Raw genomic sequence first — 24035 nt, forward strand, 5'->3', positions numbered from 1 at the left:
CAGCAGGCCACGCAGCATCTATAGGAAGAGGTACAGTCGACGTTTCGGGCCGAGACACTTTGTGCCTGCTGCCTGCTGCGTTCACTAGCATTTTTTGTGTGTGTTACTTTTCAGGCGATTGGAGGAAAGAATGCTGTGGGAGGAGGAGGGGAATGTCAGAGGTACTGTAGGTTTTTTCATGCAGAAAGTGATAACCCCTGTTATGAGTGGTGGTGGAGATAGATATATTAGCTTCATTTAAAAGTCTCTAAGATAGGTATGTAAGAAGGAAGGGTTAGATTGATCTTGGAATAGGTTAAAATGTCAGTTCAGTATCGTGGGCCAAAGAGCCTGTACTGTTCTATGTTCCTGAACTGCAACTTCATGCAAATAGTTTAATTGCAAAATTTACTATTCTCATTCCATAAAAAACACACTGGTACAGAAATGAGTCACACCAAAATTTGCTTTTATAGCTGAGAACATTATGATGTTGAAGTTTGCAGAAGTCAAATCCAAATACACATTTCCAATGCATTTTCCTGAAGTGCACAATTCAAATATAATGGTTTGCAATGGTTAGGCTGTCAATTCCAAGCTCTACAATGGGAAGAGATTACCAGGCAAACAGAGGACAAGATTCAAAGATGTGCTCAAAGCCACCTTGAGAGAATGGATATCAAGGCAAGTGAATCTCTGACTGATGACTGTTCAAAGTGCGAGAGCATTAAGGATGGTTTTAAGAACTTAAGTATCATTCGTGGGGAGCCTAGAGAGCAGTTCCAAAACTACTCTTGTTAAGCACCTTGCAACCCACAAAAACAAAGTGTAAATAAGCGGTCTTTGATTCAGAGCTGAAGCCAAACCCACAAACATGGATTCACCCGATGTGCCTGAATGTGCTCACCCTGAGTAAAGTCTGCAGCAGTTTCCCATTTAGCAGAATGCCAGAGATAGTGCTGCACCAAAGGATTCCAGAGCAGCAGGGCTCTGCCATTAAAATCAGCACAGCTGGCCAATTTCACTTGGAGGGATTGTATCCTAATGAGTCAAGAGCTGCCTTTGTACTGCCCTCTTTAATACAACCGAGGAGCACCGTCTAGATATACGAGACTGGAAATTTAAAAGGAAGTGGAAGGTCTGCTCCAATACATTTATCTTCATCATAATATTCATGAAATTAAGTAAAATCAATGCAGGAATTTCTTCCACACATCTTACAAGTTGAAAATAAACGCAGTATTATACATATTATATCAAGTGTCCTTGGTTTATTTGCAGGGTACCACACACTAAAACTTCACCGCAACATCTTTAGTTAAGAACAATGTTGGGTCGTTGAAGAATGAATTGGGAGATATTGTTATGGGAAACAGAGAAATGGCAGACGAATTTATTAAGTACTTTGGATCTGTCTTCACTAGGGAAGACACAAGCAATCTCCCAGATGTATGGATGGGCCAAGGACATAGGGTAACAGAGGAACTGAAACAGATTGATATTAGGAAGGAAGCAGTGATGAGTAGACTGATGGGACTGAAGGCTAACAAATCCCCAGGTCCAGATGGTCTGCATCCTCGGGTACTAAAGGAGGTGGCTCTGGAAATTGCGGATGCATTGGTGATCATTTTCCAATGTTCCTTAGATTCAGGATCAGTTCTTGAGGATTGGCGAATGGCTAATGTTATCCCACTTTTTAAGAAAGGAGGGAGGGAGAAAACAGAGAACTATCGCCCTGTTTGCCTAACATCCGTAGTAGGAAAGATGCTAGAGTCCATTATTAAAGATGAAATAGCGGCATATCTTGATAGTAGTGATAGGATTGGGCCGAGCCAGCATGGATTTACCAAGGGCAAATCATGCTTGACTAATCTACTGGAATTTTTCGAGGATGTAACCAGGAAGATAGACATGGAAGATCCAGTGGATGTGGTGTACCTTGACTTTCAGAAGGCATTCGATAAGGTACCACATAGGAGATTGGTGGGTAAAATCAGAGCTCATGGCATTGGGGTGAGGATATTGACATGGATAGAAAACTGGTTTACAGATAGAAAGCGAAGGGTAGCAGTGAATGGGTGTTTCTCGGAATGGCAGGCGGTGACTAGTGGGGTGCCATAAGGGTCGGTATTGGGACCACAGCTGTTTATGACTTACGTCAATGATTTAGAGGATGGCATTGTGAATAACATCAGCAAGTTTGCTGATGATACGAAGCTGGGTGGCAGTGTGACGTGATGAGGATGTTAGGAGAATTCAAGGTGACTTGGATAGGCTGGGTGTGTGGGCAGAAACTTGGCAGATGGTGTTTAATGTGAATAAGTGTGAGGTTATAAGAAATGTGAATAAGAACAGGAAGGCAGATTATTATCTGAACGGTGTGAAGTTAGGTAAGGGATAAATACAAAGAGATCTAGGAGTACTTGTTCATCAGTCTCTGAAGATGAATGAGCAAGTGCAGCAGGCAGTGAAGAAGGCTAATGGAATGTTGGGCTTTATTACAAAGGGAATTGAGTACAAGAGCAAGGAAATCCTTTTGCATTTGTACAGGGCCCTGGTGAGACCACACCTGGAGTATTGTGTGCAGTTTTGGTCTCCAGGGTTAAGGAAGGACATCCTGGCTGTGGAGGAGGTGCAGCGTAGGTTCACTAGGTTAATTCCTGGGATGTCCAGACTGTCTTACGCAGAGAGGTTAAAGAGACTGGGCTTGTACACGCTGGAATTAAGGAGATTGAGGGGGGATCTGATTGAGACATATAAGATTATTAAGGGATTGGACAAGATAGAGGCAGGAAATATGTTCCAGATGTTGGGAGAGTCCAGTACCAGAGGGCATGGTTTAAGAATAAGGGGTACGTCATTTAGGATAGAGTTGAGGAGGAACTTCTTCTCCCAGAGAGTTGTGGAGGTGTGGAACGTGCTGCCTCAGAAGACAGTGGAAGCCAATTCTCGGGACGCTTTCAAGAAGGAGCTAGGTAGGTATCTTATGGATAGGGGAATCAAGGGTTATGGGGACAAGGCAGGAACCAGGTATTGATAGTAGATGATCAGCCATGATCTCAGAATGGCGGTGCAGGCTCAAAGGGCCGAATGGTCTACTTCTGCACCTATTGTCTATTATCTTTAATGACTTGGAATGTGGTTAAGAAATGAAACTGTTGAGTATCAGAATCAGGTTTATTAACACCAGCACGTGACATGAAATTTGTTAACTTAGCAGCAGCAGTTCAATTCTATACATAATCTAGCAGAGAGAAATAAAATAATAAATAAAATAAAACTTAATAATAATAAATAAACAAGTAAATCAATTACGTATATTGAATAGATTTAAAAAAACATGCAAAAACAGAAATACTGAATATTAAAACAGAAGTGAGGTAGTGTCCAAAGCTTCAATGTCCATTTAGGAATTGGATGGCAGAGGGGAAGAAGCTGTTTCTGAATCACTGAGTGTGTGCCTTCAGGCTTCTGTACCTCCTACCTGATGGTAACAGTGAGAACAGGGCATGCCCTGGGTGCTGGAGGTCCTAAATAATGGATGCCGCCTTTCTGAGACACCGCTCCCTAAACATGTCCTGCATATTTTGTAGGCTAATGCCCAAGACGGAGCTGACAAGATTTACAGTCCTCTGCAGCTTCTTTCGGTCCTGTGCAGTAGCCCGTTCATACCAGACAGTGATGCAGCCTGTCAGAATGCTCTCTGCAGTACAACTATAGAAGTTGTTGAGTGTATTTGTTGACATGCCAAATCTCTTCAAACTCCTAATGAAGTATAGCCGCTGTCTTGCCTTCTTTATAACTACTTTGATATGTTGGGACCAAGTTAGATCCTCAGCGATCTTGACACACAGGAACTTGAAGCTGCTCACTCTCTCCACTTATGAACCCATGTGAGGATTGGTATGTGTTCCTTCATCTTAACCTTCCTGAAGCCCACAATCAGCTCTTTCATCTTACTGACTTTGAGAGCCAGATTGTTGCTGCGGCACCATTCCACTAGTTGGCATATCTCACTCCTGTATGCCCTCTCATCACCATCTGAGATTCTACCAGCAATGGTTGTATTATCAGCAAATTTGTAGATGGCATTTGAGGTATGCGTAGCCACACAGTAATTCGTATGTATAGAGCAGAGCAGTGGGCTAAGCATACACCTCTGAGGTGCTCCAGTGTTGATCATCAGCGAGGAGGATAAGTTGTCAGCAATCCGCACAGACTGTGGTCTTCCAGTTAGGAAGTCGAGGATCCAATTGCAGAGGGAGGTACAGAGGCCCAGGTTCTGTAACTTCTCAATCGGGATAGTGGGAATGATGGTATTAAATGCTGACGTAGGTGTCTGTGTGGAGAGCCATTGAGATTGCGTCTGCTATTGACCTATTGTGGTGATAGGCAAATTGCAATGAGTCCAGGTCCTTGCTGAGGCAGGAGTTCAGTCTAGTCATGACCAACCTCTCAAAGCATTTCATCACTGTCGATATGAATGCTACCCAGCGATAGTCACTAAGGCAGCCCACATTATTCTTCTTAGGGACTGGCATAATTGTTGCCTTTTTGAAGCAAGTGGGAACTTCTGCCCATAGCGGTGAGAGGATCCACAATCTTCAAACATTAACTTCCAGAAAATTGAACAGACATCCTACCCTTTGACTTTCAAACAAAACAAGAATCTTTAGGGAGTCTGGCCTGATAATTTGAGTAGGAGAAATATGATCTATGAAAGGCAAAAACACTTTTTCTTCCAAAAATATTTTATTCAAATACTAATTTCAGATTCTGTATGTTTTTTCAAAAATTCTTGAACATGCTTTGTGATAAGACACATGGTTTACAACTAAAGAAATTTTACTCTGTATATAATTCATTTGAAATATAAGAAATGCAAGCAGCTTTGACACAAAAACAGAAACAAATTTCATTACAGCTCCAACAGCTCCCCTTCAAAAACAGAGTTTAGAATTGGACAAAGGTAACTGAAGAGACTTTGCACTGACCTGTTGTACAGGTTCTGTCATATTATTTCCTAGAAAATGTATAATTAAAACCCTGTCCAATTGAGACAAGTCTCCTGAACCTGATAAGTCTGCATGGTGGAATATTAAGGTAGTGGCTACATTGGAAGTACATGCATTGGTATAACCTATCCAAAAACAAAATGCTTAGTTCTGAAGGCCCCAGAGGATTGTGAGACTGTAAATAACATAACTAAGGAAGGGGACAAAAATCGGTAGGCAAGTAAGTTCTAATTTCAGTCACTGGGAAAATGCTGGAATCCATTATGAAGTGGTAGCAAGACATTTAGAAAATTACAAGACAGTCAACACTGTTTTACAAAAGATAAAGTCTATTTGACAAGTTAGTATGTTACCAAAAACTCTAGGAAATTTCTGCAGAGGTGGGTGGGTGTGTGTGTGTGTGTGTGTGTGTGTGTGTGTGTGTGTGTGTGTGTGTCCCCGTCAGTCACGGTCGACCATGGGTACTGCGCCTCTGGTAGTCACTGGTTTGTCAAGCAGCATCGACTGTGGCTATTGAGGCCGATCCTGGAATGTCAGGCTCTGCCACAGTTGCTGCATGTGTAGGGCATCGTGGAATTGTTGTCCGCTGTGCTCTCTGCTCCTCAAACTGACTCAGGATCACTCTTTCACCTTGTCCTAGGTGTTGCTGAAGAGTACCTCGCCATTTGTTGCAGTCATCTGCTGTATCCTCCCAGCACTCTGTGTTGATTTTTAAGGCTTTCATGTCACACCTGCAGAGGTCCTTGAGGCGAAGCTGGGGTCTACCAACGTTCCTCTTGACTGTTGCTAGTTCTCTGTAGAGGATGTCCTTTGGCAGTCTGCCATCCTTCATACGACGGACAGCGCAGTCTGCATTGTCTTAAAAGCGTGAACATAGTGGGAAGACCAGCACGGGAGAGGACCACAGAGTTTGGGACTTTGTCTGTCCAGGTGATGCCAAGGATGCAGCAAAGGCCGCGCAGGTGAAAACTATTGAGTTCCCTCTCCTATTTGGAGTAGATGGTCCAAGTCTCGCTACCATACAGGAGCATGCTGATAACGCATGCATTGTACATGGCAATCTTGGTCTTTGTAGCGAGTTTCGGATTCTCCCAGACCCGTGAGGAGAGTCGAGCAAGGATCAATGTTGCTTTGCCGATACACCTATTGATTTCAGCATCGGGGGAGAGAGTGTTGCTAATGGTCAACCCCAGTTATGTGAACTCGTGGACCACTTCTAGATCGTAATTGTCGATGGTAATGACTGATGTCTCCACTATGTTCTGGGCAAGGACATTTGTTTTCTTTAGGTTGATGGTAAGCCCGAAGTCCTTGCATGCCTTAGAGAAGCAAAGTTTGTAGTTGCTGTTTGGTGTGCGAGGTTATAGCAGTGTCATCGGGAAAGAGCATGTCACATATTAAGATCTTTCGCACCTTTGTTCTTGCTCTCAGGAGCGCAGGATTGAACAGCCGCTCATCAGACCTGGTGTGCATGTAGATGCCTTCTGTCAACGTCCCAAATGTGTGATTCAATAGCATAGAGAAGAAGATGCCGAATAATGCTGGGGCCAACACGCATCCTTGTTTCACTCCACTATGAATAGCGAAGGGTTCTGATGAGCTGCCATCGTACTGAACAGTAGTCCTCATGTCGTCACTGCAGATGTACAGTGGAGATAATTTCTGACTGGCATTTGGTGCTAAAGGAGAGGACAGTAAGAGGGTTCAAAGGGTTTTACATTCAGTCGGTTCCATCACATGCACAATCCTCCCTGCCATTGAGGGAAATCTTCAAAATGCAGTGTCTCCAGAAGGTGGCATCCATCATGTAAGACCCTCACCATTTTGGACATGCCCTCTTCTAATTACCATCGCCAGGGAGGAGGTACAGGAGCCTGAAGATCCACACTCATTGTTTCAGGAACTGTTGAATTCTACACTACATTGACAACTATATCGGTGCTACTTCATGCATCCATGCCGAACTTGTCAATTTCATCAACTTTGCCTCCAACTCTCACCCGGCCCTTAACTTCACTTAGTCCATTTCTGACACCTCATTCCTAGTTCTCTGTCTCCATCTCTAAAGACAAACAGTCTACTGACACATTTTATAAACCAACCCCTTCACAAGGCTATCTTGACTATATCTCTTCCCACCCAGTCTCCTGCAAAAATGTTAATCTCTTTTCTCAGCTCCCTTGTTTCCAGGACATCAGAGATGCCTCCCTTCTTCAAAGAGCAGGGTTTCCCTTCCTCCACCATTCATGCTGCCCTCATCTGCATCTCTTCCATTTCCTGGATGCCTGCCCTCATTCCTCCTTCCACTGTCTTAATATGGAGAGAGTTTCACTTGTCCTTAGCTACCACTCCATCAGCCTCTGCATCAAACACACCATTCTGCACAACCTCTGCCATCTTCAAAAGGCTCATACCACAAAACACCACTTTACTTCCCCCCCCCCACAATTCTCTGCTTTCTGCAGGGATCACACCCTTTGTGATCCCCTTGTCCGTTCGCCCCTCCTGACACATATTCCTATAAATGACAGAAATGCTACACCTCCTCATTTATCTCCTTTCTCATTTTTATTCACACCTCAGACAGTCCTTCCAGGAGAGGCAACACTTCACCCGTGAATCTGTTAGGGTCCTCTATTGTATTGGTGCTCCCAAAGCGGCCTCCTCTATATTGGTGAGATCCAGCATAAATTAGGGGACTGCTTTATTGAGCATCTCCACTCCATCTGGCAAAAAGTGCAATTTCCAGTGGCCAACCATTTTAATTCCTATCTCCATTCTGACATGTCGGTCCATCCATGACCCCCTCTTCTGCCACGATGAGGCGACCCTCAGAGATCTCAGGACGGAGGAGCAACACCTCATATTTTGTCTAGGTTCCCTCCAACCTGGTGGCATGAAAATCGATTTCTCTTTCTGGTCACTTGATTTCCTTTTCCCCTCCCCTGCCCTCTTCTTCTATTCCCCACTCAGGCCTCTTACCTCTTCTCACCTGCCTATTACTGCCCCTTGGTGACACTCAATCTTCCCTTTCTCCTATATTCCACTCTCCTCTCCTATCAGCTCTTTACCTTTCCCTCTCACCTGGCTACACCTTCTAGTTTGTTCTCCTTTCTGCACCCCCCCATATCACTTATTCATTCTGGTGTCTTCTCTCTTACTTTCCAATCCTGTTGCAGGGTTTTGGCACAAAATGTTGACTGTCCATTTATTTTCATAGATGCTGCCTGACTTGCTGTCTGTGGCTGTGTTAGGAACTGATTCTTCCTCTGCCATAATAAAATGAAACACCCAATGCATTTCTATGTCTGTAAAGAGAGAAATTGGCAAATTTTGAAATCAAGTACCTTTCTTTGCTTTTTTCTGAAGTTTCAATGTATCAGATGATTTCTTTTTGATTTCTTGACGAGCTTTCTTATATTCTTTAAAGAAAAGGAAACTACTGTCAAGATCTACATTTTGCAATATTGCGTTCACTACTGAAACAATTTCTATATTTTGATGCACAAGTCAGGTTAGTAAATCCAAAATACATCTTGAATTTACACCTTGAATATACTTTTATCATAATCAAAGAGAGAAGAATAAGGTGGGTAGCATTACGAAAACCAGGACCAATTTGTAATCTGTATACAAAATACCATACATCAACACTTTCCTGGCTCACTGTTACTAACATTTCCTCTGAACACAAATAAATACTGACTTTCAAACATGTTGGATTAGGGTGTAAAATTGTTACTTTTCTTGTATTTTTCTTGTAGTTTAACTTTCCCATGCTTGCTTTATTTTTATTATATAATTACCTATATACTGTATATTTAATTGGTCAGTGAGTATTCCAGCAATTAAGATATGGTTGCTTCTGTATTTTTCCAGAAACTTCTTAGTTTTCAGTAGCAAGTGTCATGTCACTCGAACCTGGCTATTTTATAGGTTAATTGCTACCACTGGAATCTTATTTTTGTTATATTTACTTTGAACTTGATAGAATGACCGTAAGTAACATTTTATGCCTTATTTCAAAAAATCTTTGGATCACACAAGAATCAAGATCCAACAAGGGAAAACATTTATTTTAAATTATTTGCAAAACTAGAGTAAATTGCTGCAGATTTTGTTTCAAAAAGGCAAACTTCTTTTTAACAAATTGTTTGTTCAAATTACAACTTAAAGCAATGAATCTTTGATTAAGTGTACCCTTTGCATGGTCCTTGTCAAGCTGATTAACCACTTTCTTCCATTCTTCCATTTGATCCTGCAGCGGATTTATCAGGCAATCGATCAAAGCTCTAGATTAACAAAATTGCATTAAACTTAGCAAGGGAATTTTTTTTAAGACAAGAAGAACGCTACATTTTAAACGTGAGTTCATTTAACATCAAGGCATGTATTGTAATAACAATACACACACTACTTGCCATTTATCACACACAAATTGCTGGAGGAACTTAGCAGGCCAGCCAGCATATTTGGAAATGTTTCAGGCCGAAACCCTTCCGCAGGACTGGAGAAAAAAAAAACTGAGGTTTTAAAGGTGGGGGAAGGAGAGAGAGAAATGTCAGGTGATAGGTGAAACTTGGAGGGGGAGGGATGAAGCAAAGAACTAGGAGGTTGATTGGTAAAAGGGACAGAAGGCCATGGAAGGAAGAAGAAAAGGGTGGGGGTGGAGGAGCACCAGAGGGAGGTGATGGGCAGGCAAGGAGATAACATGGAAGAGGGACAAGGGGATGGGAAATGGTGAAGGAGCAGTGGTGGAGACATTACTGGAAGTTTGAGAAATTGATGATCATGCCATCAGGTTAGAGGCTACTCAAACGGAATATAAGGTGTTGTTCCTCCAACTCAAGTGTGGCCTTATCCCGACAGTGGAGGACATGGATGGACATATTAGAATGGGAATGGGAATGGGAAGTGGAACTAAAATGGGTGGCCACTGACTCACAGTATATGACCCCAACAGACTCGCAGGTGAAGTATTGCCTCACCTGGAAGGACTGTTTGGAGCTCTGAATGGTACTGCGGAGAGCGGTGTAGGGGCAGGTGAAGTACTTATTCCGCTTTCAGGAGGGAGATCAGCGTGGAGGGATGAATGGACAAGGGAATCATGTAGGGAGCGATTCCTGCAGATCCCATTCCAATTTTGATATGTCCATCCATGACCTCGTTCACTGCCGGGATAATGCCACACTTAGGTTGGAGAAACAACACCTTAAATTCCGTTAGGGTAGCCTCCAACTTGATGGCATGAACATCAATTTCTCAAATTTAGAACACAGAAAACCTACAGCACAATACAAGCCATCTGGCCCACAAAGCTGCGCCGAACATGTCCTTACCTTAGAAATTACCTAGGATTACCCATAGCCCTCTATTTTTCTAAGCTCCATGTACTTATCCAGGGGTCTCTTAAAAGATCCTATCGTATCCACCACCATTGCCGGCAGCCCACTCCACACACTCACCACTCTCTGTGCAAAAAACTTACCCCTGACATCTCCTCTGTACCTGCTTCCAAGCACCTTAAAACTGTGCCCTCTCGTGTTAGCCATTTCAGCCCTGGGAAAAAGCCTCTGACTATCCACATGATCAATGCCTCTCATCATCTTGCACACCTCTATCAGATCACCTCTCATCCTCCGTTGCTCCCAGGAGGAAAAGCCAAGTTCACTCAACCTATTCTCATAAAGCATGCTCCCCAATCCAGGCAACATCCTTGTAAATCTCCTCTGCACTTTTTCTATGGTTTCCACATCCTTCCTGAAGTGAGGCAACCAGAATTGAGCACAATGCTCCAAGTGGGGTCTGAACAGGGCCCTATATAGAGTGGCATGCAAAGGTTTGGTCAAAAATTTCTGTTACTGTGAATAGTTAAGTGAGTAGAAGATGAACTGATCTCCAAAAGTCATAAAGTTAAAGATGAAACATTCTTTTCAACATTTTAAGCAAGATTTATTATTATTTTTAGATTTATAGTATTATTTTTGTTTTGTACAATATTAGAGTGAAAAAAAGGAAAGGAGAACCAAGCAAAAGTTTGGGCACCCCAAGAGATTTGAGCTCTCAGATAACTTTTACCAAGGTCTCAGACCTTAAGTAGCCTGTTAGGGCTATGGCTTGTTCATAGTCATTGTTAGGAGAGGCCAGGTGATGCAAATTTTAAAGCTTTAATAATACCCTGACTCCTCAAACCTTGTCCCAACAATCAGCAGCCATGGGCTCCTCTAAGCAGCTGCCTAGCACTCTGAAGATTAAAATAAATGATGCCCACAACGCAGGAGAAGGCTATAAGAAGATAGCAAAGCATTTTCAGGTAGCCGTTTCCTCAGTTCATAATGCAATTAAGAAATGGCAGTTAACAGTGGTGGAGGTCAAGTTGAGGTCCGGAAGACCAAGAAAATTTTCCAAGAGAACTGCTCTTAGGATTGCTAGAAGGCAAATCCAAACCCCCATTTGAATGCAAAAGACCTTCAGGAAGATTTAGCAGACTCTGGAGTGGTGGTGCACTGTTCTACTGTGCAGCAACACCTGCACAACTATGACCTTCATGAAGAGTCATCAGAAGAAAACCTTTCCTGCACCCTCACCACAAAATTCAGCGTCAGAAGTTTGCAAAGGAACATCTAAACAAGCCTGATGCATGTTGGAAACAAGTCCTGTGGACTGATGAAGTTAAAATAGAACTTTTTGGCCACAATGAGCAAAGGTATGTTTGGAGAAAAAAGGGTGAAGAATTTCATGAAAAGAACCCCTCTCCAACTGTTAAGCACGGGGGTGGATTGATCATGCTTTGGGCTTATGTTGCAGCCAGTGGCACGGGGAACATTTCACTGGAAGAGGGAAGAATAAATTCAATTAAATACCAGCAAATTCAGGAAGCAAACGTCACACCGTCCGTAAAAAAAAAAAGCTGAAGACGAAAAGAGGATGCCTTCTACAACAGGATAGTCATCCTAAATAAACCTCAAAATCCATAATGGACTACCTCAAGAGGCGCAAGCTGAAGGTTTTGCCATGGCCCTCACAGTCTCCTGATCTAAACATCATTGAGAATCTGTGGATAGACCTCAACAGAGCAGTGCATACAAGACAGCCCAAGAATCTCACAGAACTAGAAGCCTTTTGCAAGGAAGGTATGCACTTTGGAAAGACAAACCAAGGTAGAACATACAAGGTAACTGGTAGGGCACTGAGGAGTGCAGTAAAACAGAGGGATCTGGGAATACAGATACAAAATTCCCTAAAAGTGACGTCACAGGTAGATAGGGTGGTAAAGAGAGCTTTTGGTACATTGGACTTTATAAATCAAAGTATTGAGTATAAGAGTTGGAATGTTATGGTGAGGTTGGTGAAGCCAAATTTAGAGTATTGTGCGCAGTTTTGGTCACCAAATTACAGGAAAGATATTAATAAGGTTGAAAGAGTGCAGAGAAGGCTTACAAGGATGTTGCTGGGACCTGAGAAAGTGAGTTACAGAGAAAGGTTGAATAGGTTAAGACTTTATTCCTTGGAGCGTAGTAGAATGAGGGAAGATTTGATAGAGGTATATAAAATTATGATGGGTATAGATAGAGTGAATGCAAGCAGGCTTTTTCCACTGAGGCTAGGAGAGAAAAAAACAGAGGACATGGGTTAAGGGTGAAGGGGGAAAAGTTTAAAGGGAACATTGGGGGGGGCTTCTTCACACAGAGAGTGGTGGGAGTGTGGAATGAGCTGCCAGATGACGTGGTAAATGCGGGCTCACTTTTAACATTTAAGAAAAACTTGGACAGGATGAGAGATGTATGGAGGGATATGGTCCAGGTGCAGGTCAGTGGGACTAAGAAGAAAAATGGTTCAGCACAGCCAAGAAGAGCCGAAAGGCCTGTTTCTGTGCTGTAATCTTCTATGGTTCTAAGAATGGACGAAAATACCCCAAACAAAAATTGAAAGACTCTTAGCTGGCTACAGAAAGCTTTTACAAGCTGTGATGCTTGTCAAAGGGGGGTGTTACTGACCATGCAGGGTGCCCAAACTTTTGCTTCAGGCCCTTTTCCTTATTTGTTGTTTTGAAACTGTAAAAGATGGAAATAAAAAAGTAATCTTGCTTAAAATATTAAAGAAATGTGTCATCTTTTACTTTATGCCTTTTGGAAATCAGGTCATCCTTTACTCATTTAGCTATTCACAGCAACAGAAATTTTGACTGGGGTGCCCAAACTTTTGCATACAACATTACCTCTCAGCACCTGAACTCAATCCCACGATTGATGAAGGCCAATGCACCGTATGCCTTCTTAACCGCAGAGTCAACCTGCGCAGCAGCTCAGAGTGTCCTATGGACTCGGACCCCAAGATCCCTCTGATCCTCCACACTGCCTGGAGTCCTACCACTAACACTGTATTCTGCCATCATAATTGACCTACCAAAATGAACCACCTCACACTTGTCTGGGTTAGAAAACATAGAAAATAGGTGCAGGAGTAGGCCATTCGGCCCTTCGAGCCTGCACCACCATTTATTATGATCACGGATGATCATCCAACTCAGAACCCTGCACCAGCCTTCCCTCCATACCCTCTGATCCCCCTAGCCACAAGGGCCATATCTAACTCCCTCTTAAATATAGCCAATGAACTGGCCTCAACTGTTTCCTGAGGCAGAGAATTCCACAGATTTACCACTCTCTGTGTGAAGAAGTTTTTCCTAATCTCAGTCCTAAAAGGCTTCGCCTTTATCCTCAAACCGTGACCCCTCATTCTGGACTTCCCCAACATCGGGAACAATCTTCCTGCATCTAGCCTGTCCAATCCCTTTAGGATTTTATACGTTTCAATCAGATCTCCCCTCAATCTTCTAAATTCCAACGAGTACAAGCCTAGTTCATCCAGTCTTTCTTCATATGGAAGATCTGCCACTTCTCAGCCCAGTTTTGCATCCTATCAATGTCCCGCTGTAATCTCTGACAGCCCTCCACACTATCCACAACACCCCCAATCTTTGTGTCATCAGCAAATTTACTAACCCATCTCTCCACTTCCTCATCCAGGTCATTTATAAAAATCACAAAGAGTAGGGGTACCAGAACAGATCCATGAGGGACACCACTGGTCACCGACCTCCATGCAGAATATGACCCGTCTCAACCACTCTTTCCTTTGTGGATCCAGAACTGGCTTGCCACAGTAGGCAATGTCCCCTTGGATCCCATGCCTCCTGACTTTCTCCATAAGCCCTGCATGGGGTACCTTATCAAATGCCTTGCTGAAATCCAGATAAACTATATCTACTGCTCTACCTTCATCAATGTGTTTAGTCACATTGTCAAGAAATTCAATCAGGCTCATAAGACACGACCTGCCTCTGACAAAGCTATGCTGACTATTCATAATCATATTATGCCTCTCCAAATGTTCATAAATCCTGCCGCTCAGAATTTTCTCCATCAACTTACCAACCACTGAGGTCAGACTCACTGGTCTATAATTTCCTGGGCTATCTCTACGCTCTTTGAATATGATATAGTTGGGATCACAGAGACATGGCTCCAGGGTGACCAAGGATGGGAGCTCAACATTCAGGGATATTCAATATTTAGGAGGGATAGACATGAAAGAAAAGGAGGTGGGGTAGCATTGCTGGTTAGAGAGGAGATTAATGCAATAGAAAGGAAGGACATTAGCCGAGAGGATGTGGAATCAATATGAGTAGAGCTGCATAACACTAAGGGGCAGAAAACGCTGGTGGGAGTTGTGTACAGGCCACCTAACAGTAGTAGTGAGGTTGACGATGGTATTAAACAGGAAATTAGAAATGTGTGCAATAAAGGAACAGCAGTTATAATGGGTGACTTCAATCTACATATAGATTGGGTGAACCAAATTGGTAAGGGTGCTGAGGAAGAGGATTTCTTGAAATGTATGCGGGATGGTTTTTTGAACCAACATGTCAAGGAACCAACTAGAGAGCAGGCTATTCTAGACTGGGTATTGAGCAATGAGGAAGGGTTAATTAACAATCTTGTCCTGAGAGGCCCCTTGGGTAAGAGTGACCATAATATGGTGGAATTCTTCATTAAGATGGAGAGTGACATAGTTAATTCAGAAACAAAGGTTCTAAACTTAAAGAATGGTAACTTTGAAGGTATGAGACGTGAATTAGCTAAGATAGACTGGCAAATGGCACTTACAGGGTTGATGGTGGATATGCAATGCAAGCATTTGAAGATCACATGGATGAACTACAACAATTGTTCATCCCAGTTTGGCAAAAGAATAAATCAAGGAAGGTAGTGCACCCGTGGCTGACAAGGGAAATTAAGGATAGTATCAATTCCAAAGAAGACGCATACAAATTAGCCAGAAAAAGTGAGGACTGGGAGAAATTCAGAGTTCAGCAGAGGAGGACAAAGGGCTTAATTAGGAAGGGGAAAAAAGATTATGAGAGAAAACTGGCAGGGAACATAAAAACTGACTGTAAAAGCTTTTATAGATATGTAAAAAGAAAAAGATTGGTTAAGACAAATGTAGGTCCCCTGCAGACAGAAACAGGTGAAATGATTATGGGGAGCAAGGACATGGCAGACCAATTGAATAATTACTTTGGTTCTGTCTTCACTAAGGAGGACATAAATAATCTTCCAGAAATAGTCGGGGACAGAGGGTCCAGTGAGATGGAGGAACTGAGGGAAATACATGTTAGTAGGGAAGTGGTGTTAGGTAAATTGAAGGGATTAAAGGCAGATAAATCCCCAGGGCCAGACGGTCTGCATCCCAGAGTGCTTAACGAAGTAGCCCAAGAAATAGTGGAAGCATTAGTGATAATTTTTCAAAACTCTTTAGATTCTGGACTAGTTCCTGACGATTGGAGGGTGGCTAATGTAACCCCACTTTTTAAAAAAGGAGGGAGAGAGAAACCGGGGAATTATAGACCGGTTAGCCTAATATCGGTGGTGGGGAAACTGCTAGAGATCAAAGATGTGGTAACAGCACATTTGGAAAGCGATGAAATCATCGGACAAAGTCAGCATGGATTTGTGAAAGGAAAATCATGTCTGACGAATCTCATAGAATTTTTTGAGGATGTAACTAGTAGAGTGGATAGGGGAGAACCAGTGGATGTGGTATATTTTGATTTTCAAAAGGCTTTTGACAAGGTCCCACACAGGAGATTAGTGTGCAAACTTAAAGCACACGGTATTGGGGGTAAGGTATTGATGTGGATAGAGAATTGGTTGGCAGACAGGAAGCAAAGAGTGGGAATAAAGGGGACCTTTTCAGAATGGCAGGCAGTGACAAATGGGGTACCGCAAGGCTCAGTGCTGGTACCCCAGTTGTTTACAATATATATTAATGACTTGGATGAGGGAATCAAATGCAGCATCTTCAAGTTTGCGGACGACACGAAGCTGGGCGGCAGTGTTAGCTGTTGTTACGAGAATACACATAAAATTAAGATGTTTGCTGGCCTGGGCTAGCATCAGTGGCACCAGCAGTTGGTCTGCCACCTGCCCTCAGGGGAAGGAGAGATAAGGAACAATGGAGCAGCGTCTGGAGATGTGTAATGAAGGGATGTGGGAGAGAGAGCTGTCTGGAGCGGCTCCCCCCTTTGAACCCTGAACTGTTTGAAGTGATGGACAGGCGATACCCCAGCAGGGGGATAAAAAGGGACAGGTTCGCTAAGACAGACACACACGCCACCCGAGGTAACAAGACCCTGGAAGCGGTGCGCCTCTCACGAGTGGGTGAGAAGTGCCAGACAACGACAAGGGTGGAAAGGTACGATCAGCGGGAACCCGGTGTGTGTCCGCCCTTGCCTGGGTGCCGGGTTCACTGCAGAGGATCGACCGCATCTGGAGGAGGGGTCACAGTCGGTGACCTCAGGTGACATCACCAAGGACCCGCCCAAAAGCTGTTTGTGAGCCATCTCGCTGGTCTGTGAGCCATCTCGCTGGTCTGTGAGTGAAGCTGTGCTGAATGATGAGTTGTTCCTGTTCTATCTGTCTCTCTTCCCCCACCTTGTCCATCGCCATGGCAACGATTACTGTGCACTACTAACTGGACTGAACTTTGAGTCATTTTGAAATTGGTCATTTACCCCTAGACAACGATAGAGCTTGACTGATGCTGTTATCTTACTTCTGTGCACATGTGTGTTTATCATCACTGAACTGTTGCATTTATTATCCTTTCGATTACTGTGTTGCTTGTTTCTTTAATAAAACTTTCTTAGTTCTAGTACTCCAGACTCCAACTGAGTGATCCATTTCTGCTGGTTTGGCAACCCAGTTACGGGGTACGTAACATAAGTGGGGTTCTCGTCCGCGATTTTGAACGCTAAATTTGGGACGGAGTAAATTGATTGGGTTAAAATTCCCGAAAGAAAGAAAAGACAAACAGCAGAAATGGAGGTTGAGGAATTTATAAAGGCGCCGACCTTGGAGGCATTAGAGGATGCCAGGAAATCGGAATTGATAGCTGTGGCCAAACGGGTGAATCTTGCTAAGGTGAAGTCGACAATGAGGAGAGAGGAGATACACAGAGCTATTGTAGAGCACTATGTATCTAAAGGTGTGTTTCCCCAAGGTGAGCTGGGGGAGGTGTCTATTGAAAAACCTGCTGGAGACGCGGTACAGGTACAGCTTGAAAAATTGGGACTCGAGCACGAGTTCCGGGTACGGCAGTTAGAACACGAAGAGAAGCAGTTAGAAAGGCAGGAGAGAGAGTTAGAAAGGCGGGAGAAAGAGAAAGAGATGGAAAGGAAAGAGAGAGAGAGACAGTTGGAGAGAGAGGAGAAACAGAGGGAAAGGGAATTTGAGCTGGAGAAGTTAAAGATAAGGGCCGAGCAGGGGCTCGTGCCTAACCAAGGTGGAGGGTTCCGGGCGACCCAGGAGGTTAGGCTGGTTCCCCCATTTGACGATACCGATGTGGATCGGTACTTTCTCCACTTCGAAAAAGTGGCTATAAGTCAGGACTGGCCGAGGGATAAGTGGGTTGTTTTACTTCAGAGTGTACTGAAAGGGAAAGCCCAACAAGCTTACTCCGCTTTATCTGCGGAAGATGCCCAGAAGTATGAGGTGGTGAAGGAGGCCATCCTCAGGATTTATGAGTTGGTCCCGGAGGCATACCGGCAGAGGTTCCGGAATGCGAGGAAGCGGTGGGACCGCACGTATTTGGAGTTTGCTCGTGAGATGCAAACATATTGTGAGCGTTGGTGCGCCTCAAAGGGGGTAGAGGGGGATTATGACAGACTGCTGCAACTGATTCTGATTGAGCAGTTTAAAGGTTGTGTCCCTGAGGGTATGAGACCCTACATCGATGAGAAAGAGGCAGCCACGTTAGCCGCAACTGCTAAGTTAGCGGATGAGTATGCGTTGACGCATAAAATGAAGGTTGCCCCGAGTAAAGGCTACCAGAAGGGTAGTCAGGACGGCGGGGAGAGTCCGCCGGAAAAGTCAGAAAGTAAGCCGGGGACTAGTGGAAAGGATAAGGTAGACCGGGAGCAGTCTGGTAGGAAGTCTCCTGGGGTCGTCTGTTATAATTGTGGGAAAGTCGGACACTTTGCGTCCAGGTGCTTTGCCCCAAGGAAGGAGACGGGGAAAGGAAAAGCGGAAATTTTGAATGGCTGTATTGAGCTGTTAAGCGAACCGCTAGGGAAGGACAGGTCTGAAAAAGTCCAGGAAGGGCGCGAGAGGTTTATCTCGGCCGGACTGGTGTCAGTGAAGGAGGGGTTAAAACCAGTTCCAGTGCGGATCTGGAGAGACACGGGAGCGTGTCAGTCACTAATACTGAAGAGTGTATTAGAGTTTAGCTCAGAGACCCAGACTGGGGAGGTCAAGGTCAAAGGTGTTGGGGAAGGGACAGAGTCAGTCCCTTTGCACCAGATACACTTACAGAGCAACCTGGTCTCTGGAGTAGTCACGATCGGGGTGAGGTCCGAATTACCGATGAAAGACGTGGAAGTCTTGCTCGGTAATGACATCGCCGGAGGAATCGTGTTCCCAGTCGGGAGATTGACAGGTCAGCCTGCCAGCATTGAGGCCCCGCCCGCGATGGTGAATTTGGCTGAAACATTTCTGCCAACCTTGTATGAGACAGGGTGTAGTGAGATAAGAGGTAGTGAGGGAGCTGGGACGGACGTAGCAGTAGCCAGGAAAGAATTTGTGCAGACGCAGGAGCGAGACGAGGGGCTGATGGTTTTTGCCGAGACCGCTCTCTCTGACACAGCCTTGACAAGCTATTGTGCGGATGAGGAAGTGCTAAGGAAGAAAGGGAAATCAAGTACAGCATCCGCAGATGAGGAGTGGGGGGTGGTGCAAAAGAGTTATGGGGATGAGGTTTTTAACATGGCCCACGAGGTACCCCCCGGTGGACATTTTGCGGTGCTGGAGGAAACAGTTGGTGGAATCATGAAAGAGAGTTACCGGCTGCCCAGGGGGAAAAATGTTATTGATCATGACCGACGCGAACTGAGACGGTCACCGGCTTTTGATATGCTAACAAACCTAGTCGGTGTTAGCGTGGAAATCAATGAAGCTAGGGGCCCCTTGATAAGAGAAAAAAACCATTTTGAAAAGATTAGGATGGGATCGGTCAGATGGGAGAAGGCTATTGTTTTGGCCAGGTCAACTGATAAGGTCTCTCCCTTAATCCCCGAAGGAGTAATTAAACGACTCGCACCCATGTGTTTGATTGTCCCGAGGAAATGCAAAGAACTGGGACGTTGGGTGATTGTGGTTACAATAGGGCAGCCAAGTAAACAACACCCATATTTTTTGAGTAATTCAGTGACTAAAGGGCTGATGAACACAGAGGTGTGTATTGGCAATTTAATACGGCTGTCTGAAGCCAGTTTGATAGTGAACCTTGAAAAAAATGAATTCGGCCACACGAGGGTCACTTACCTGGGAATTGTGGTGACACAGGGGCAGCTGGCAGTGATGCAAGCTACAGTGCAGGCTATCGCTGACCTCCCAACCCCGACAGACAAGAGGGCCCTCAGAAGGCTCTTGGAGATGGTGGGGTACTGCAGGAAGTTTTGCAATAACTCTGCGGTCAATACCCGTCCCCCTCCTACTAAGCCCTTGCGAGAGAAAATTGAGTCGGAATGGGACGACCTGTTGTGGTCCGGGACAAAACCAAATGAGAGGTTACATTGGTCGCAATTCATCAGTGTTTTTGGCCACTATGAAGTTTGCTGAGTTGGAGCCTGGTCTAAGGGATTATTAATAACACGTGTAAAAGGAACAGAAAATGTGATGACTGTCTGTCAAGGTGTTGACAGCTTCAAATTCTCTGTATTAGCTAAATAACTGTTAAAGATGTATATTGTGTATGTATCAGATAATGTAGTCATGTTTGTAATTTTTACCTCCCGGTAAAAATCCTTAAAGGGGGGAAGTGTTACGAGAATACACATAAAATTAAGATGTTTGCTGGCCTGGGCTAGCATCAGTGGCACCAGCAGTTGGTCTGCCACCTGCCCTCAGGGGAAGGAGAGATAAGGAACAATGGAGCAGCGTCTGGAGATGTGTAATGAAGGGATGTGGGAGAGAGAGCTGTCTGGAGCGGCTCCCCCCTTTGAACCCTGAACTGTTTGAAGTGATGGACAGGCGATACCCCAGCAGGGGGATAAAAAGGGACAGGTTCGCTAAGACAGACACACACGCCACCCGAGGTAACAAGACCCTGGAAGCGGTGCGCCTCTCACGAGTGGGTGAGAAGTGCCAGACAACGACAAGGGTGGAAAGGTACGATCAGCGGGAACCCGGTGTGTGTCCGCCCTTGCCTGGGTGCCGGGTTCACTGCAGAGGATCGACCGCATCTGGAGGAGGGGTCACAGTCGGTGACCTCAGGTGACATCACCAAGGACCCGCCCAAAAGCTGTTTGTGAGCCATCTCGCTGGTCTGTGAGTGAAGCTGTGCTGAATGATGAGTTGTTCCTGTTCTATCTGTCTCTCTTCCCCCACCTTGTCCATCGCCATGGCAATGATTACTGTGCACTACTAACTGGACTGAACTTTGAGTCATTTTGAAATTGGTCATTTACCCCTAGACAACGATAGAGCTTGACTGATGCTGTTATCTTACTTCTGTGCACATGTGTGTTTATCATCACTGAACTGTTGCATTTATTATCCTTTCGATTACTGTGTTGCTTGTTTCTTTAATAAAACTTTCTTAGTTCTAGTACTCCAGACTCCAACTGAGTGATCCATTTCTGCTGGTTTGGCAACCCAGTTACGGGGTACGTAACACTGTGAGGAGGATGCTAAGAGGATGCACGGTGACTTGGATAGGTTAGGTGAGTGGGCAAATTCATGGCAGATGCAATTTAATGTGGATAAATGTGAGGTTATCCACTTTGGTGGCAAAAACAGGAAAACAGATTATTATCTGAATGGTGGCCGATTAGGAAAAAGGGAGGTGCAACGAGACCTGGGTGTCATTATACACCAGTCAATGAAAGTGGGCATGCAGGTACAGCAGGCGGTGAAAAAGGCGAATGGTATGCTGGCAATTATAGCAAGAGGATTCAAGTACAGGAGCAGGGAGGTACTACTGCAGTTGTACAAGGCCTTGGTGAGACCATACCTAGAGTATTATGTGTAGTTTTGGTCCCCTAATCTGAGGAAAGACATCCTTGCCATAGAGGGAGTACAAAGAAGGTTCACCAGATTGATTCCTGGGGTGGCAGGACTTTCATATGATGAAAGACTGGATGAACTAGGCTTATACTCATTGGAATTTAGAAGATTGAGGGGGGATCTTATTGAAACGTATAAAATCCTAAAGGGATCGGAGAGGCTAGATGCAGGAAGATTGTTCCCGATGTTGGGGAAGTCCAGAACGAGGGGTCACAGTTTGAGGATAAAGGGGAAGCCTTTTAGGACCGAGATTAGGAAAAACTTCTTCACACAGAGAGTGGTGAATCTGTGGAATTCTCTGCCACAGGAAACAGTTGAGGCCAGTTCATTGGCTATATTTAAGAGGGAGTTAGATATGGCCTTTGTGGCTAAAGGGATCAGGGGGTATGGAGGGAAGGCTGGTACAGGGTTCTGAGTTGGATGATCAGCCATGATCATACTGAATGGCAGTGCAGGCTAGAAGGGCCGAATAGCCTACTCCTGCACCTATTTTCTATGTTTCTATGTTTCTTTCTTGAATCAAGGAAGAACTTCCGCAACCCTCCAATTGTCTGGTACCTCTCCCGTCCTCACTGACGATGCAAAGATCACCGCCAGGGGCTCAGCAATCTCCTCCCTCGCCTCCCACAGTAGCCTGGGGTATATTACGTCCAGTCCTGGTGACATCCAACTATCGAACTTCCAGTACTGCCTCCATCATCCCCCCCGCCCCCCCCAACCTTTCACCATTTCTCATCCCCTTGTGTCTCTCTCTCATGTTATCTCCTTGTCCACCCATCGCCTCCCCCGGTGCTCCTCCTTTTCTTTCTTCCATGTCCTTCTGCCTCTTTCACCAATCATCTTCCTAGCTGTTTGCTTCATCTCTCCCCTCCAAGTTTCACCTATTGCCTGGTGTTTCTCTCTCTGGTCTCCCACCTTTCAAATCTACCCCTCAGCTTTTTTTCCCTCCAGTCCTGCCGAAGGGTTTTGGCCTGAGACATTGACTGTACTTTTTACCATATGTACTGCCTGGCTTGCTGAGTCCCTCCAGCATTTTGTGTGTGTTGCTCGGATTTCCAGCATCTGCAGACTTATCCTTGTTTGTGACTTGCCATTTATCAACTGTTTTCTTCCCCAAAAGACCATTCAATTTTTGTTACTTTTAAACATCTCAGACCATTAAAACACATGCATGATCTGCTAAATCTGAAATTAGACTGCCTTTTGATATCTATTTGATCCATATATTGCAAAAAAAATTAAACATTAATTAAAGGCTGTCATAAACAAGAATAGCCCATGCCTAAGCACATATTACAACATGCAACATAATGCCACTTGGCAGTCTAGAAACAAAATTGTGGAACATGATAAAAAAAAATAAATTTTACAGATGCTGGAAATCTAAGCAACACATGTAAAATGCTGCAGCAGGTCAGGAGGCATCCTTGGAAATGAATAATCAGTCAATATTTCAGGCAGAGACCCTTCTTCGAAGCCCTGTGGGTTGGAATGGTAAAGGGCTGGAGAGGAAAGAATGTGGAAAGAGAGGAGATTTGGCCATAGGAGGAAGGGCAGGAAGAGGGGCACCAAGTGGAGGAGATCAGCAAGTGAGAGGACTGAGTGGGGAACAGAAGGGAGGTGGGAAGGAAAAACAATTAGTGGAAGGAGAAACCAGCACCAATGCAGTCATCAATGTAGTGGAGGAAGAGTTGGGAAGCATTACTGGAAAGGCTTGGAACATGGACTGTTCTACATAGCCAACAAAAAGGCAGGCATAGCTGGAGCCCTTGTGGTTGCCCATGCCCACCACTTGAGTCTGGAAAAAGTGGGAGGAGCCGAAGGAGAAACTGTTGATGGTGAGGACCAAATCTGCCAGCTGGAGGAGGGTGGTGGTGGAGGGGAACATTGGTAATGAAATAACCAATTGGTTATTGGTTCCTTTAGAAGGAGAGGTTCAAGGACTTTGAATTGGATCAGGTGACAGCTCATCGGTTTGACTCAAAACTTTATCTCTAAATAAACTCTTGTGGATAGTGTAGAGGACTGTAGAGGATTGCAGAGAGACATTGATAAGATGCAGAAGTGGGCTGAGAAGTGGCAGATAGAGTTCAACCCGGAGAAGTGTGAGGTGGTACACTTTTGGAAGGACAAACTCCAAGGCAGAGTACAAAGTAAATGGCAGGATACTTGGTAGTGTGGAGGAGCAGAGGGATCTGGGGGTACATGTCCCCACACAGGTTGCCTCACAGGTAGGGAGGGTAGTTAAGAAAGCTTATGAAGTGTTAGCTTTCATAAGTAGAGGGATAGAGTTTAAGAGTTGCGGGGTAATGATGCAGCTCTATAAAACTCTGCTGAGGCCACACTGGGAGTACTGTGTCCAGTTCTGGTCACCTCACTATAAGAAAGATGTGGAAGCATTGGAAAGGGTACAGAG

General features: G+C 44.6%; 1 protein-coding gene across 6 annotated transcripts in view; it reads right to left on the reverse strand.

Moving 5' to 3' along the window:
• LOC134351819 (protein MTSS 1-like) overlaps positions 1 to 24035 on the reverse strand; it is a 275762-nt gene that overhangs the window by 77905 nt on the left and 173822 nt on the right. For all 6 annotated transcript variants that reach the window (XM_063058552.1, XM_063058551.1, XM_063058553.1 and 3 more), the window contains exons 5-6: positions 9195 to 9286; positions 8342 to 8416 (exon numbers count right to left, since the gene is read on the reverse strand). In XM_063058552.1, the coding sequence (XP_062914622.1) occupies positions 8342 to 8416; positions 9195 to 9286 (167 nt within the window). The remainder of the gene's footprint in view (positions 1 to 8341; positions 8417 to 9194; positions 9287 to 24035) is intronic.

The sequence above is a fragment of the Mobula hypostoma genome, chromosome 9, assembly GCF_963921235.1.
Source record: "Mobula hypostoma chromosome 9, sMobHyp1.1, whole genome shotgun sequence".
Classification (NCBI taxonomy): Eukaryota; Metazoa; Chordata; class Chondrichthyes; order Myliobatiformes; family Myliobatidae; genus Mobula; species Mobula hypostoma.